Source organism: Nannospalax galili, unplaced genomic scaffold, assembly GCF_000622305.1.
Source record: "Nannospalax galili isolate Female #2095 unplaced genomic scaffold, S.galili_v1.0 scaffold846, whole genome shotgun sequence".
NCBI lineage: Eukaryota > Metazoa > Chordata > Mammalia > Rodentia > Spalacidae > Nannospalax > Nannospalax galili.
In genome coordinates, this window is record NW_008356458.1 from 3,463,189 (window position 1) to 3,481,109 (window position 17,921).

General features: G+C 43.0%; 1 protein-coding gene across 17 annotated transcripts in view; it reads left to right on the top strand.

Moving 5' to 3' along the window:
• Itpr1 (inositol 1,4,5-trisphosphate receptor type 1) overlaps positions 1 to 17,921 on the top strand; it is a 376,735-nt gene that overhangs the window by 315,702 nt on the left and 43,112 nt on the right. For 9 of the 17 annotated variants that reach the window (XM_008854568.1, XM_008854569.1, XM_017803609.1 and 6 more), the window contains 3 exons: positions 699 to 891; positions 7,498 to 7,620; positions 13,748 to 13,923. In XM_008854568.1, coding sequence (XP_008852790.1) covers positions 699 to 891; positions 7,498 to 7,620; positions 13,748 to 13,923 — 492 coding nt within the window. Of the gene's footprint in view, positions 1 to 698; positions 892 to 7,497; positions 7,645 to 13,747; positions 13,924 to 17,921 lie in introns of all 17 variants that reach the window. The other 8 variants (XM_029556903.1, XM_029556904.1, XM_029556907.1 and 5 more) reach the window with 1 other exon arrangement.

Here is a 17,921-nt window from a genome sequence, read left to right on the forward strand (position 1 = left end):
TATACCATGGGCCATGGCCCTATCTGGAATGATAGTCATCAACCATGCATGGTTGTTAAATCAAAATTAGATGTAAGTAATTATTCCTATCCTCATTTGCAATAACTGCATGTGCCAGTTAGCTCAGTGGCCACCGTGACTGGTGGCTGCCCCTTTTGGACAGCACAAAAAAAGAACTGTCCTATCACTGTAGACAGTTTCATTGGAAAGTAAAGTTGAATGTCCTAACAAAATTCAGTACAAATTGTTCCAGATAAACATTGGTTACCGGGACTGGAGAGTTGACTCAGTGGTTAAGAGCACTGGCTACCCTTGCAGGGGACCCTAGTTTGGTTCTCAGTACCCACATGGCAGCTAACAATCATCTATAACTCCAGTTCCAGGGATTCCAACACCCTCTTCTTGCCTCTGCAGGCATTGTATGACATGGGTATGCTTTCATACTTGCAGTCAAAACACTTATATAAAATATTTTTTTTAAAGTTTGTTACCATTTTAAAATTATTGGTGTCTGAGGTTACTCAAATTCTTATAGACTTAATAAAATTACTTTATGTATGTGTACATGCACATCCATCCCAGTTGGTGTTATTAAAATCAGACAAATTCATATCGAACCCTAGGTTCTTGGCCAGTAGCAAAGAAGATTCATAAAAGGCTTTAGGAACAGCTGTTTAACCTCCATTTTTCTACTCTAGATTGTCAGATTAGACAGAACAATGGAACAGATTGTCTTCCCAGTACCCAGCATCTGTGAATTCCTGACCAAGGAATCAAAACTGCGAATATACTATACCACGGAGAGGGATGAGCAAGGCAGCAAGATCAATGACTTCTTCTTGCGCTCCGAGGACCTCTTCAATGAAATGAACTGGCAGAAGAAACTTCGAGGTGGGTCAGAGTGCCTGAACATGTTCCAGAGACATGCAGGTGCGGGACGTCACACTCAGCCATGGCAGTGCTGTGTTTACCTCGGAGTAGAAGCAATGCATATGGTGATGTTGTCCACCTCTGACTGCCAGGATGTCAGGGAAACTTTGGTAGTTGATATATGGGCCCCGGTCTAAGGGCAGCAAGGCCTCTAAACAGATTGCCTTCTTGCAGAGTTTGAGTTGATTTGGCTGAGTTAGATTGGCTGTTTTGGTATTTCAATGTAGAAACTAGAGAGTGAAAAGGCCGGGCCGTAGACTTCACAGGATGGTTCACTTGGGCTGGGAATGCAGCCGGCCTGATTGCTCATTTACTAATACACCTGCTTTGGAGACTCGACTGTTTTCCCTCTTATAGAGTAGCTCTCATTTGAGACTCTAAATCATTTTATAGACAATAGAATCATTTAGCATATAAGATGTGTCGCTGCTCACCAGTGAGTTCGATGGAGAAGCCCAGCCAAGTCAGATTGAAATTACTCGTATGAGGCATATTTATAGGACATTCCCAGAGGGCTTCTCAGCTCCCAGTTTTCATTAGGGTTTTAATGTGATCCTTCAGCGCCAACAGCACGCTTGGCATCAGCTGTTGTGTCCAACTTTTAAAGGATCACGCTTCATTTCTGTGTGCTAGTCAAGAGCCAGGTTTTTTTTTTTTAATCTAAAACCCTGGAGTTGAGACCTTCCGTGCTCTTTGTGGGGTGCAGCCAGGGTAAGGGAGAGCTGTGTCAGATCACTTTCTGGGAGTTCTTGTGCTCGCTGATCCCTGCCAGTCTGAGCAGAGCCAGACCTGCCTTCCTTCCCAGGCTTGCTTTGTCTACTTTTCTCTTCATTTCCTTGCACCCCTGGATTCTCAAGTGGCAGAGAGAGGCAGAGAGAATAAGCTGTATAAGGAACTTGACCAGAAAGCACTATTACCACCTCTCCTCGCCCCAACTCCATCTTGCCCATGTCTGAGGGGGCATTTTCAATTTATTCTAACATGCCTTGCTGGGTTAAAACTATCCTGCATCTACACCTAGGCTTTATGTCTGTCCAAGGGGACAGGACCCCTTCAATAGGCTAGTGCACACATCCCTGCCAGGTGTATGAGCCTCTGAAGACTTTAGGTATGAGTCTTCCCAGCAACCATGTCCTCATAGCCTACTGGGATCACTCTGAAACTCTCCTGGCTCTTGCTTTTACTGTGAACATGGAAATTTCTATATAGCAGCACCATACTTAGGCAATACAAGAAACACACACACACACACACACACACACACACACACACTAAAATAGATACATATAGATCTCATCTACTTTATATTCCTACATCCAGCTCTCATGTTACAGCGAGGGAAGAACTTTTGTTTTGTTACTTTTTTCTATCACCACGATACTCTGTAATTGCTGCTTTAGCAAATAATCCCAAATATGTGTCTGTACCTTATGAATTAACTCGACTTCGACCCTTATCGGTGTTATGTGTCTAAGACAGCTCAAACACATTCCTTCTCAAAGCATTGTTATCAGTAAATACATGACATGTATTTTATAGGTTCTCCAAAAGAAGGGTTTTCACCTTTTCTTGTGTGAAAGATCTGTCTCTCTCTTCTCTGTCTCTCTGTCTCTCTGTCTCTGTCTCTCTTTCTCTCTCTCTATCTCTATCTCTCTTTCTCTCTGGTTAGGGTAGTAGCAGACCCTCAGCCTCAAGGAGAGGGAGGAGAGCTCCCCTCTACTTCCACTATCCTCTGTTTCAATGGTCATAGGCAGGAGGCTCCACCTATAGTAGGGAGTGAAGTTTCATTGGGTCCAGAGGGGCCATCTGAATGTTCCGAAATTTGTCTTGGCTATAGCTAATCCTTTCTCTTCGTTCTTTCTGTTTTTGGAAAATAGCTTTTGTTTCAGGGAAGTTTAAATACAACTATAGTTGTCAGCTGAAAAAAAAATTAATTGGCTTCAAAGTTATCTACTAAGAGAGAAATGGAAAATAATAACTGAATTAAACATTAAACACGTTTAGAGGGGGAAAATGTACTCATTAGAAGCACAGTTAAAATAGAACACATTTCTTTTCCCCTTCTACTAAGTGTGCAGGAAGATTTTTCTGGCTTATTCATGTAGCTACTTTATTTCTAAAACTCACTGAGGATGACTGATGCTTTGATAAACCTTGAGCCAGTGCTCTCTCAGTACCTGTTTGGCTACTGATGTTAGTATTTTCTAGTGTTAAAAAATAAGTATTGGGGCTGGAGAGATGGCTCATCAGTTAAAGAGTGCTTGCTGCTCTTGCATAGGACCTGAGTTCCATTCCCAGCATCCACATGGCAGTTCACAATCACCCACTTGTAACTCAAGTATCTTCTGTAAAAGATAAAGCACTTAACTAGATTTTATCTCCAGAAACCTGTTCCTGCTTTACTCACAACATCCACATACATGGACACACACACCCTTCTGTTTATGCACTCCACTCTTGACCATTCCTCTCCTGAAGATCATAGGCCTGGTGAAGACGCTGGGCTGTAAAAACTAGAAGACAGTGTAAGAAGAAGCTGAGATAGAGTTGCTTATGCTGACTGTTTCTTGCTTGGGGTGTTCCCTCACACTTACCACATTAGGGTGGGAAATACTGCTTATGTGGAGTCTAAGTCATCCAGCAAAACCCAATTGCTTTGAAACAAACGACCAACTAGGAACCAGTATTACTAAGACATGCCCTGGGTGCAGTTATTTAAATTGCTTTATCTATCTTGGATCCTAGCACTCTACCTTTTTGCTATCATGTGGCAAGTATATTGATCCAGTCAACTTACAATCCATTATAAAAGAAAGCATGGTGCAAGGTACCGTGTGGGATTCATCGGTGTGTATACTTCTTCCTGTGGGAACTTACTGTCTGCAGGGAGACTGAGAAGAAAGGCATATTTTTAAGTGTCTGCAATAGGAAGCTGATTATAACCAGGGCTATAATCAAACAATGACAGGTTGTAGAAGTGTGGGAAATGAAGACATGAAAGAAGAGGGAGAGCGATGTCATCTAACAGGGTGTGCAGAACTTGGAGAGACACAGCCTGAACGATTGAGGGAAGGGGAGGTATGTTCCATTTCCTGCTGATGCTATAACAGACTGCTACAAACTCTGATGCATGCAACAACATAAACATATTATCTTACCATTCTAGAGGTCAGATGTCTGGCAAGGTTCTCACTGGGTTAAAAATCAAGTTTGCAGGTGGAGCATTTTCCTGCTACGAACCCAGCCATTTCAGAGCCCCTAAAAATCACCTGAATTTCTAGACTCCAGACCCCTCACTCCGTCTTCAGAGCCAGAAAAGTGAAGTAAATCCTTTTCTAGACTTTCCAAGCACCTAAAGGCTGCCTGCATTTCTGGTCTCTTAGCCCCTTCCATCTTCAAAGCTGGCCATGTCCAACAGAGTCTTTTCTAAGCTTTCCAGGCTCCTAAAGGCTGCCTGCATTTCTGGGCTAGTGACCTCTTCCTCTATCTTTAAAGTCAGCCATGTCCAGCAGAGCCTCTTCCAGGCTACATCCCTCTGACTGAGTCCCCTTCCTCTTCCTTTCACTCAAAGGACTTTGTAAGTTCCTTTTTCCATGTAAGGCAACACGTACATGGGCTGGGGACTCATGCTTTGGAATTTTGAGTGCGCCATTATTTTGCCTGCTGTAGAAGGTACATTAGATGCTTTCTGTCACTCCCAAAATATAGTGGCTTAAAACAGTAAATACACATTTTCTTGCAGTTTCCCATGGTCAGAAAATTGGGAGTGGCTTAGCTGGCTAGTTGTGGTTCACGGTCTCTCATTGCGTGGCCGCTGAGTTGACTTCCAGGGCCCCTGTCACCCGAACACTTGTCTGGCCCTCGAGAATCCACTTCACAGATCTCACAAACAGCTCTGGGCAGGGGAGTCTGTTCTTCTGCACATGACCTTGCTGTGGGTCTCAAGCATCCTTGTGACATGGTAGTTGTTTTGCTTAGAGCAAATGATTAAAATGGGAGTGCAAGAAGGAAGCCACAGCTTTTTTAAAGAAATGTTATTTTTATTTTATGTGTATGAGTGTTAGCTTGCATGTATGTAAGGGCACCATGTTTGCAATGTCTGAGGAGGCCAGAAGAGGGCATCAGGTCCCCTGAAACTGGAGTTAGGGATGGTTGTTAGCAGCCATGTAGGTACTGGGAACCAAACCTGAGTCCTCTGCAAGAGCAACCAGTGCTCTTAACCACTGAGCTGTCTCTCTAGCTCCCAACCATAGTTTTTATGACCCTGCTCTTAGAAACCATGTACCAGCACTTGGTGTGCCTTCTGTTTATTAGAAGCATGTTACTAGTGCAGCCATACTCAGGAGGAAGGGAATTAGCTACACCTCTTAGAGGGAGTTGCCAAGAACTTGGGAACAAGATTGTAAATCACAACAGAGGGAATACATGAAGGCTGACAGGCACAGTGGACGTGTGCGAAGCATCGCTAGGCTGGGAAGCAGAGGAAGAATGTGGGGAAGGCATATGGGCAAAAGGTCTGGAGAAGAAGAGGACACAGCTCTGTGTGCCATGGGAAATAAAGGAGATTGTGGGTCTCTCCTTGCACCTGGATAAATAACCACTAGAAGTATAGTGCTGAGTATTTGTTCAGATTTGGGGTGGGAGTACAAAAAATGACAGCTTTGGGAAAAGAAGATTTATTTGTGGACTATATGCCCTAGTTGAAGGTCATTTATTGAAATTATACTGAAAGGGACATGGTCCCATTTGATATTGAGTGCTCTCTATGGGAATTCTGGCTTTCATGGACCATTGCAGATTTGCTAGCTTCTCATTTTCTCTGAATATCTTATGAGCTCTTGGTACATACATGAATGTGAGTGGATACTCTCAGTTTCCCTGTACATCACTTAGCTTCAGCAGTTACCAGCTTTCTGCCATTCATCCCTCCTGTCCTTTTCCTTAGTTTTCATATTTATAGGAATGGACTTGATCCCCAAAGAAACACCAATACCTGTTGTAGCCAGAACAGATAATTTCTTAAGTTTGCTTCTACAGGCTGGGGATGTAGTGCTGTGGTAGAGTGCTGGCCTAGCCTGGAGGAAGCTCTGGGTTTGATCTCCAGCACCACATAAAACTGGACATAGTGGTGGTGTACACCTGTCATCCTAGTACTGGGGGGCAATGGGGAAGAGGCAAGAGGATCAGAAGATCAAGGCCATGTTAAGCTGCATAGCTAGTTTGAAGCTAGCCTGGACTACTTTCTCAAAAAAAATTTTGTTTCAGCAATTAATTTACAAAAAATAAAATTGCTACCTGGCAGTTGACTGGACCCAGTCAGCTGTTCTGTTGAATGATGACATGAGTCATTTATCTTTATTCTTGTCCCGACTCCAGAGGATCACTAACTCAGGAAGTGAGATTGTCTACAATTCCTCCCACTGGGCCTTCTTTTTAAAATGAAGGATTTCAAACTAGATAGTTGCTCATATCTCTGTAACTTGACAGTTTGAAAACGTTCACTGTGACCAAGTACCAACATGATCCTGATGATAATTAAATTACCCAGGGATCTCTCTAGTTGTACCATAACTTTGTTTGGATGGAAGTTTCCAGTGGTTTGGCAGGCATCATCATAGGGCCATTGGATTTATCATTGGCTGATGTCCTAAAGTTAAATGATGGCTTCACTGGGAGGAAGAATGACTGATAGAGATCTCATCTCAGATATCCTGTGCTTTTCTTGGGGGGGGGGTGCATAAAGTTGATTGAGACTATCTTTTGGAAGCTGCCTCTGGCATAGCTACTACAGTTATTCCAACAGCTTCTATTACATGGAACCATCTGTCAGTATCAATGGGTAAAGAAGGTAGTGATGTTGAAAGCATCCCCTGCCCCGTCATGATTGCTTTGTGCCACATTGTTTCTCTCCTGGGGCCTTTGGAAATGTGAAATCAACTGCTGGCCGCAGGAAGCCACCTGTTCTCCCTAGTTCCTGACTTCTGAGAGTGACCATAGACTTGAGGGAAATATAAATGACTCGATGGTGGGAAAGGAGTAATTGTCCTGATTTTCAGCACCGGGTAGTTAGTGGAGCATTTTAAACCAGGAAAGAATATGGAAATGTTACAGGCTCAGTCAGAGGCCCAACTGGATCAACTCTGAAGGGTCTATCTTCCTGACATTTCTAAAAAGGGTAGTTGGAATCTTAGGTCTCTCTGAGCATCTGATTTGGTACCAGAGGCCTGGGCAGGGAACCAGAATCTCAATGTGTGAACTCTGGATAACCCTCAGTTTCCACAACCGATGATGTTGACTAGGCACTCGGGTCCATTAGCTATCCCAGCCTTTTCCCTTTTCTTCATTCTGTGACCCAATGTATCATCTGTTTAGCAAGTTTTCCAATGAACCAGTATCATGTCACTGTGTGCCAACTTCAAAACAAATGATCATTTTACTGTCCTGGTGGAAACTGGGAACAAAAGTGGACTTGTAGAGGCTGAGTGGGAGGAAGGGCCATGCTGGATTCCAGCATTCTGACATGTGGTCTCTCAACAATCTCATGTGGTTTCACCTCTTTTTCCACAGCCCAACCTGTCTTATACTGGTGTGCCCGCAACATGTCTTTCTGGAGCAGTATTTCATTTAACCTGGCTGTCCTGATGAACCTGCTTGTAGCCTTTTTCTACCCATTTAAAGGAGTGCGAGGAGGTAACCATATCTTTATTCACTTAGGTACTTTATTTTATCTTTTTGAGACACAGTTTTGCTATGTAACTCAAGTTAGCCAGGAACCCATGACCCCCTGCCTCAGCCTTCTGATTACAGTCTTAGACCACCATGCCTGGAGGCATATCTTTAATTTTAAAGAGACAGCTAGTCTCAATGGGAAGACTATGTTGTGCATCTTAAATCCTGTCCTTGAAATTATTGGTGCCATAATTAGGATCCTAATTATCCATTTTCAAATAAGATGAAATACTAGCTTTTACCTCAGATTTAGTTTTTAAATCTAATGTAAAATAGCTTAAATTTTTGTATCTGTGTGTGTGTGTGTGTGTGTGTGTGTGTGTGTGCGTGCATGTGTATGTATGTATATATTTGCCCAGAAAGAAAGAGAAGGAGCTATTTATTTAACCTGTGGAACATTGTCTTGAGCCCCTTGTTTTATATATAGGGAAGCTTACATGTTAGAGAAATTGGGAGAGAGAGTTAAGCTAGTTAATGGCAGAGCCGATTTCACTATATGTTTTCCCATTCCATACTTTAGGAATAGATACCAGACTAAAGACTTTGTAAGAAATCTCTGGAATTTTTTTTTTTCTTTTATGAGAGGTCAGAGGCCAGGCGGGTCCTGAGATTGCAACCCATGCTCCTTGAATGTTTAGTCTGTGAAAAGCTGCCTGCTATTTATTGCTCATGGACTTCCCCCACCCACCATCTCCTTCCAGTCATCCAAATGAGCGTTCAACATGTTTTGCTGAGAAAAGGCAAACAATTTAGGAGGGACATTTTCTATTGGGGGACCTTCAACTTGATGCTAATATTTCTGAAGCATTCACATTTGTAGGGTTCTGATGGAAGAAAAGACTCCTCTTCAGTTAAATATCCACAGCTCCCTGTCTTTTCACAGTGCTGGGGATAGAATCTAGGGCCTTGCACGTGCTAGGCAAGTGCTTTACCATGGAGCCATGTTCCCAGCCCCAGAGAGGTCCAGTTTTTAGCTTAATTTTTCATCCACTCTCTGGAAGAATGCTTTGCCTTTGTAACATCTGCTAGGAGCCACTTATATAAAGCTCAGTGAGACAACAAAGCCTAAAAATCAGATTCCCCCAAAACAGAGTATTTGAGTTGAATAATGCACTCATAGATTTGAATAGCATGTGCAATAAAAGTTTATTTAAAGACCAACTTTAAAGTGGTGGCATGTTCTATAATGCTTTTGTGTCCAACATACCCATTTGAAGAGTTAATTTTTCTATTTGGACTTATATAGATGCCACCATTTGAATGATCTCCCCTCCCTCAAAGCATGATGTTAACAAAAGTCCAGGGAGCATTTTTCTTTTAAATGGTACATTAAGAAACACAAGCGCTTATGTATGAAAAGAGTTCACTGGAACACAGGGCCTTAGAGACTCCTCTGAGGAGGCACCTGTCTTAACCAAGCTGCCAGTCAATAGGCATGAGCAGTGAAGGAGTCAGTAAAGAGCTCTTGGTGGTGACAGAGGTCTCCTTCCACCTCAGAGAAGCCATCGTGCTCATCACAGCAGATTATTCAGCCATGTCTTTGCATGTGTCTTCAGTGCCTGCCATTCCTCTAAGAATATTTCCAAGATTTTTATGATTCACCCTAATCGTCCTCTTCACTGGTTGTTTGTGACAGCATCCAGATCAGTGTCTGGGGACAGGGAGTTGACACCCCTCCACCCTTCAGTATTAAAATTCATACAGTCAAATTCTAGGAATGGCTTGCTGGCCATTGGTCATGTGACTCTGTACAGGCTTCTTCTATTACTCCTTGATACTGCCTGTATCACTAGATGCTGACATTGAGCCAGTGATGGTGAGGCTTTGCTGTGACTTCAGAAATGCCTAGAAGGTTTGGGCAAAGTAGTTGTAGGAGCCTGTCTCTTACCCATCAAAGTCTGAGACCCCTTGAATGAGATGATAGTTGAGATATTCCCAACTCTACAATGTGCACTCTGGATGTGGCTCTGGCTCTCATTGACCTACAAGAGACAAGCTTTCCTGATTGTCACTCATGGGATTTGGAACTTCATGCTGATAAACTGACTGGAAAGCAGTGTCAGGTCTGGAAGGGAGGTTAGTTCAGCCTAAGAAAGCACTTTCCATGCTGTGAGGCCTAAAGTCACCTTGAACCACCAAACCACCATCAGAAGAATTTTTTTCCATTTGTAACATGTGCTGAGGGAATATTCTTGTATGAATGTTGACCATTTTCAGGAAGAGGCTCATGTTCACACTGCTAAGAAATAAGATCCAGTTAATTGACATGAAAATGCTGATGTGACATCAGTATATGTTAGGGGCTATCAGCATAGCTCAGTAGTAGAATGCTTGCCAAGCATGGTGAGGCCCTGGGTTTGGTCTACAGCACAGCCAAAATAAAAATTTCTGTGAATGTGTGCATCATAACTTCTTGCATCCTAAAACCAGGCATTCTAAAGTGTGCCACTTAAATGTACATACTGACCTTATGTTGTACATTGCTGTGTTTCTGTGGGTTACAAGACCTTAGAAGTCAAGAGCAGCAGTGGCCTTAAAAGCTCCCTTTCAACAGTATCATCTGAAACTGCTGAGTCACACAGCTTGTTGAGAGCAGATCCCTGGGGCAAGTTCACATGCTGCTGAGTTTGTAAGCATGCCATGATGGTTCAAGCACATGTAGGATGGCTTCTTCAACTTTCTTATGATTGAAAATTTGAGACTTGCTTGTGAGTAGAGGGAACAGTATGAGGAACCTCTGTGGTCCTATGGGCACAGCTTGAACAATGAATGAGCATTTTGCTAAACTTGTTTCATCTAGCCTCCACTATATTTTTTGAAACATTTTAAGGGAATTTAAACATCTTGTTGTTTTGATCATAAATATTTCAGTGTGCCTCTAACTTATAAGCATAGTTTAAAATGTGTTTAACCATCATGGCATTATCATATGTAACAAAACGAACAGTAAATCCTATCATAGTCTATCCAAATTCACATTTCTCCAGTTGTCTCAAAGATATCTTTCTAGAGCTGTTTTTTTTTTTTTTAAACAACTATGTTTATAGTGAGGAGACAGCAAGTTTTTACATCTGCCTTTTCAGGGTCTGAATACAGGACTTGTACTGGTCACATTTATAGTTAAGACATTAAGAATCGGTTTTAAATGATTATTAAGCACTTTATGATCATGAAAGGTAAGCTGGAGACTGAGAGAAAATATTTCCAAAGAATCTGTCTGATAAGAGGCTTAGGTCTAGAATATGGAAAGAACTCATAAAACTCCGTAATAAAAAGAATACTCTAGTAAAAGAATGGGCAAAATATTTGTTCAGATAATTCACAAAGGAAGGTATAAAAATGACCAGTAGGTACATAAAAAGGTAATCAACATCACTAGTTGTCAGTAAAGTATAAATTAAAACCACAGTGATATAATACCACACACCCTGTAGGATGACTGAATACAAAGACTGTGAGGACCAAGTGCTGATGGGAGGTAAAAGGGTACGATCTTTGGAAAGCAGTACAGGAGTGTCTTACAAAGTTTCACATACATGTAAGATCCAAGTACTTGTCTAAGAGAGATGAAAGCATGAATACACTCCAAGATTTGTACTCGAATGTTTCTAGTAACATTGTTTACAATATCTCCAAACTGTAAAGACCCCAAATAGCCATTCAGTTATTGAGTGAATAGATTGTGGTATATTCATAGTATGGAATATTACTCAGCAGTAAAAACAATGAAATATCAGTAACCAGGATGACTCTTAACTTGTTAAGTGAAAGAAATCAGACCTATAAGAGACAAGCTTTCCTGGTTGTCACTCATGGGATTCAGAACTTCACATGATTATTTTTCCATTTCTAGGAGATTACGATTATTGCGATTATTTTTCCAATTCTAGGTGATTCTAGAAAATGCAAGACTATGGTAAGAGAAAGAATGAACATTAGGAGTAGCCTGGGGACGGGGTGGGGCAAGGCATCAACTGCAAAGGGCACAGGGAAATTTGTCAAGGGTGATCAAGTTTTCTGTCTTGATTGTGGCAACAGTGTCCTGTGATAGTCATATGACAGGCTGACAAAGTTCTCCAAATATACACTGAATGAGTGGGTTTTTTGGTTGTTGTTTGTTTTGTTTTTAAATAGTAGCTAAAGACCATTGACTTTAGAGGCATGCAACCTCTAGCTATTTGCTGTGTCACCTGGGGAAAATACATAAGACTGAACTGCCTTTAGAGTAAAGTGGCAATACTGCACCAGCATCATAGGAGGTAGAGGGGCTGAATAAGTGAGAATTAACTGAAAGGAGCAGTGTCATGTCTGGCGCTTGTCAAATGTGCACAAAATGACATGTGTACCCCCTAGTCTACCTCTTAAATTTCTAAAAAGCTGTGTACCTTTGTGCCCATTTCTTTCTCATCTTTGTGTGTGTGTGTGTGTGTGTGTGTGTGTGTGTGTGTGTGTGTTTGTGTGGTATGAGTGGACCCATGTGTGGGGCACACATGCATATGCAGGGGCTGTATGTGTTCCTGAAGTTGACATTGGGTATCTTTCTCAGTCGTTCTCCACTTCGTATATTGAGACAGGCTCTCTCACTTGAACCCAGAGCTCTCTGATTTGGGTAGCCTACTCTGGGGGCTTCCTGTCTCCCAGTCCCGCATTCTGGGATTACAGGAGGGCCATGGCACCCACTCAGCATTTACATGGATGCTAGGGATCCAAACCCTAGTGCTCACAGTTGTGGGGCAAGCACTTTACCTGATGCTCCATCTCCCCAACCCCTTTGGGCCTGTTTCTAACCAGTTCTTGCTTTTCAAATATACTGAAAGTGAAAAACAGCAAGTTGCTGGCTCTAGGAGGACAGTTGTCAAAGAGAAGAATTCCTCTCAACAGGCATGGCTTAGCCCATGAAAGAGCTACAGCCTGCACAGTGAACTCTTGCTGGTCTGTGCTACAGTCGCAGCAGCTTTATATAAGTGTCCTTAATCATGTAGCACTGCTTGTTTACATCCGAGGGAGACTCGAAATGTGACAGCATTTGCAATAGGGGTTTTTTTTTTTTTTTAATGAGTGTTTTACAGAACTGTATTTTTAGCCATGTTGGCTTATGTTATATAACCAAGACATCTCGTGGGACACTCTAAATAGAACTTGAAATAGCAAGAGATGACAAAAACTGGTAGAAGCTCTTTGACTGCAAGGATAATCTAGTTGTAGTTGATGCTCATGATCCGGAAGTCGCCTTCTTCCTTCCCTTGAGGAAATCAGTTTCAGTCAGGAGTCCTGAAGTTTTCTTTTGCATATTTTTAATGGAAAGTAAGTTTAGGCTTCCAGTTCCCCCTTCCCTAAGAGTGAATTGTTGACACGTGAATGAATTTTAATTATTGGGAAAACATCTGGTGAATGTCTCCTGAGTACCCAGGTACCCAAGAAATTTGGAGTCTAAGCTAGGTGTGGTGGTACATGCCTTAAATCCCAGCACTTGGGAGCAGAGGTAGGCAGATCTCTGTGCATTCACAGCCAGCCTGGTCTACATAGTCAGTTCTGGGCCAGCTGGGGCTACAGGGAGACCCTGTCTCAAAAAGACAAAAAAAAGGAAATTTGGAGTCTAGACAGAAGACAGACAAGTAAACTGACTGTTAGAAATTAGCATCATTTGAGCTAGGGATGTAGCTCGGTGGTTAGAATGCTGGTTTCTAGCATACAAGGCCCTGGGTTCCATCCACAGCACATGAAAAAGAAAAGAATGTCCTACAGGAACAACCAGGAAGTGTGGGAACATGGAGAAGGACAACCAGAGTACCTAGCATGCTTTTATGAGGAGGAAGGGGATAGGGGAGACACCCCAGGAAAGGTAATGTCACAGGTAAACTTAATGTATCCAGAGCAGAAGGATTTTTCCAGGCACAAGAAACATATATGATGGCTTGGAAGTCCAAAAACGTTGACATGATTATGTCTGGGGCACAGAATTTGAGGTGAGAATAACAACAACATAGGGCCAAAGAGATGATTGCAGAAAATGTCATTAGACCTGCCTTGATCTGCCACCCAGACTGTGAAAAGAATCATTCACAAGAGCTGTGCTTTGTCTTCCCAGGAACACTAGAGCCACACTTGTCAGGCCTCCTGTGGACAGCCATGCTCATTTCTCTGGCCATCGTCATTGCTCTGCCCAAGCCCCATGGCATCCGGGCCTTAATTGCATCCACAATTCTACGACTGATATTCTCAGTTGGGTTACAACCCACATTGTTTCTGCTGGGAGCTTTCAATGTAAGTATGAAACTCTTTATAGCCAACATTTTTTCTGTGGATAAACAGGAATACTTTCTTTTCTGGTCCCTGGCATCTTGGCCTGTGCTTTCAGTCCAGAAAAAGTGCTGGTCAATGGACATCTTCCTTTGAATGCCTCAGGGTACAGTGAGTCTCTTACTGCATGATTTGGACCTCAACAGTTCTTTTCCTAGAGAGTGTCCCCCTTGGGATCAAGACAGGAAGAATGACAACAGTGAAGATTTAAGTTAGTCTGGCCAAAGGTTGGTTTGGACCATAGATTTTAGCCAGTAAGTCAAATGATCAAATATTAGCACAGGACTCATTTCTGGCAAGGCCACGTAGTAAGAGGGGAGAGGTGAGAGGGACTGCTCAAAAACACGGAGATGGAGCAGGTGGAGAGGAAAGGGGAGAATCAGGGACAGTTATTTAGATATCTGTGGTAATGCACGGAAATGCTATTTCATTACAAATGAAGGGTGGATGCCATGAAGGGTGGACGCCAAAGATCCTTAGGAAATGCTGACAACTGATGGAAGACCGTAGGTTGCACAGGGCTTGTGGTAGAAGGAAGAGAAAACTGGATGTGAACGGCACTGTGGGCCTCTAAAAGTGTCTTCCTGTGACTTTGTCTTCTGCTCGTGGCATATAAGAAAGCTGAGGTGGCTGCACGAAAATGGAAGCGTTAAGCAAAATAGGGATAATACAGTAATTATGTCCCTAAACTATGTTCTGATGCCAAAAGAAGCAAGGACTCTGAAGAAGAGGCTTTGTGGGAAGATAAGCTCAGGGCAAAGAGGCAGGGCTGAAGCTGTGACTTGTTTTTTTTTTTCTGACACAGTCTTGCTTTGTAGTCCTGACTAGTATGCCAGGGTGGCCTTAAATTCACAGTATATCCCAGGGCTGCCTTGAACTTGCTATATATCCCGGGTTGGTCTTGAATTCAGTTTGTAGCTCATGCTGGCCTCAAATTCATAATCCTCTTCCTTTAGCCTCCTGGAGTGCTGGGATTACAGGTGTTTGCCAACATATACTATGTAAAGTTGTGCCTTAACAAATGGATGGATGATCAGGCCAAGACACAGGACTGAGAAGAGTGTTTTGGTTTGGTTACATCACGCCTGCCAAAGTAGTTCAAGAGACAAGAGAAAGTAGCATTTTACTATGTTTGCAGTGGGAACCGATCCCAGGGCATTGAACTTTAGGAGAAAGCAATTGGACCTCATCTTCCAGGTCCACATTTTTTTAAAAGCATCATCCTATGTTGATAAATGTTAGGTTGAAAAAAAAAAGTTTCAGTGGTAGAATCCATGTGGGAAGTGCTGGGTTCAACAAAATTAAAGGTGTTTTGACTGCAGGACTTCTCTGAGACTTGATATGGATTGTGAATCTTTGAGAGAGGAAACCCACATATTCGTGTTTCCCTAACTTTTTTGCCTACAGTTTTATAAATGTGTCACTTGGAAAATCATTTTTATAGAGTAAATGTTGAGAAACTCTGTTCTCCATAGTAGGAAGTGCTTGCAGTATTTTTAAGCCAAGAAATGATATATACAAAGTCATTCCAGAAAATTCATTCATCCGTGTTAAATAGGCTGGGGTGGGAAGGCCTGCTGGCAGGGAGGCCATCAGGGGCCCTGACAGTGCTTTTGATCAGGTATGGTAAGCCATGGTGTAGATATAAGGAGCAAGGTACAGGTGTCACAGAGGTAAAGGAAGGTATAACATGGGGTGAGCACAGAGGCAGAGGAAGGAGCACCATGGGGTGAGCACAGAGGCGGAGAAAGGAGCACCATGGGGTGAGCACAGAGGCAGAGGCTTATCCTTCACAAAGCATTACTAGGCCCCTTTCTTCAGGCAAAGGAGGCATTGCTGTCTGTATTAGGTAGATGATGAAAGAGATGTGTGTGTGTGTGCGCGTGTGTAGGCTAGAGGTCAACTTTAGTGTCATTACTCAAGAGCCATCCACCTTGTTTTTTTGTGGTGGGGTCTGGGTTGAAGCTTGCTGATTTGGTAGTCTGGCTGGCCTGTTTCTGCCTCTCCAGTACTGGAATTACAAGCACACACCACCACACTAGGGTTTTTATTTGGGTTCCAGGGATCAAGCTCAGGTCTTCATGCTCACAGAGCAAGCGCTTTATGAACTAAGCTATCTCCCAAGCTTGATAGAGACCAATTTAACTATGGATTTTCAATTGTGGATGACTAGGAGAGGGCCAAAGCTACCACCTAAATTCAAACATGCAGGAGCTGGAGAGATGGATCAGTGGTTAAAAGCACTGGCTGCTCTTGAAGAGGACCCAGGTTTGGTTCCTAGCACTTACATGATGACTAACAACCATCTGTAACTCCAGTTCTAGGGAATCCAATGCTCTTTTCTGACCTCCACAGGCATTGTGTGACACAGATGCACTTACACACATGGAGGCAATACACTCATACACATAAAATAAAAATAATAAATATTTAAATAAATAAACATGCAACAATTGAATTTTTAAAGTGAAAATGCTTTTACATTATTGACTTAGTGCCCAAGGTGACAAGACCTGCTGTTAATATAATTCTGGCATTTGTAAATCCATGAGCACAATGACAGAGAGTGGGGTATGGGTGATCACCTGCAGTGAGAAGAAATTATGAAGGAGTGCAAGATAAATAGATGGACAAATGGACATGTAGATGGATAGATGGGTGGGTGTGTGGATAGATGAGTGGGTGAGTGGATGGATGGATGGATGGATGGATGGATGGACAGGTGGATAGATGGGTAGATGGATGGAGATGGGTGGGTGGATGGATGGATGGATGGATGGATGGATGGATGGGTGGGTGGGTGGATGGACGGGTGGATGGATGGGTAGATGGGTGGATGGATGGATAGATGAATGGATGGAAAGAAAAGACTCTTCTTAGTACCCCAGAGATTGTCTTCTGTGGACTGTCTAGTTCTTTTTATTCCGGCTTTTAATAATTTCACAGTGAACAGTTCTTTAACACAAACCCTTTGTAAGGCAGTGTCCTGGTTGGTTTCTTCATTGCTGTGACAAAATACTCTGACCAATACCAACTTGGGGAGGAAAGGGTTTATTCAGCTTGCATCTCCCAGGTCACAGTTCATCAGGGAGCCCAAGGTAGGGACTCAGGGCAGGAACCTGGAAGCAGGAGCTGGAGCACAGGCCATGGAGGAATGCTGCTTACTGGCTTGTTCTCCTGGCCCCTGCTCAGCCTGCTTTCTTATACAATACAGGCCCACCTGCCCAGGGGTGGCACCACCCACAGTGGGCTGGGCCCTCCCACATCACTCATCAATCAAGAAGATGCCCCCATGGACATGGCCACAGGCCAGTCCAGTCCTATGGAGGCAATTCTCCAATTGAGGCTCCCTCAACCCGGTTGTGTCAAGTTGACACTAAAACTATCCAGCACAGGAAGATTCAAATTAGACAATTACCATTTATAATACACCGGCTGAGGAGGCCAGAACAGCTATAATAACTATTTTTAAAGCAAGAAACACCATCCAGAGTGTATAGCCGTGAACACAGGAGGAGGAGGCCAGGACATCACAAAGGCAGAGCACTGGAGTTAGGATTAGGACAAGGTAGTGAGTGTTGTACTGCAAGGAGCGGGGGTGGATGCTCAGAGCATACAGGAGAAGACATGAGTGTATCCAAGCAGAGTCAGTCACTAAGGGGTAGGAGCAGTGAGCTGAGTCTGTGACTAGGGGATACTTCCCAGGGAAGAGAAGAATAGATGGACTAAAGTGGATCGTTGGCCATGTTAACCATATTAAGATGGTTAGATGTGGGTATATTGGTTATTCTATGATGTCATCCAGATTATCACTGCCCCCTCCCATTACTGCCTCTCTGAAACTCCATCCAGAGTCAGCCAAACTTTTCTACCCTTGGAAAGATCCTCCTCCACAAGGGTTAGAGCATTGTGAAACCTGGCCAGTTTTATGTTGAGCCTGCTTGAGAAAGCCAGAGGTTCTC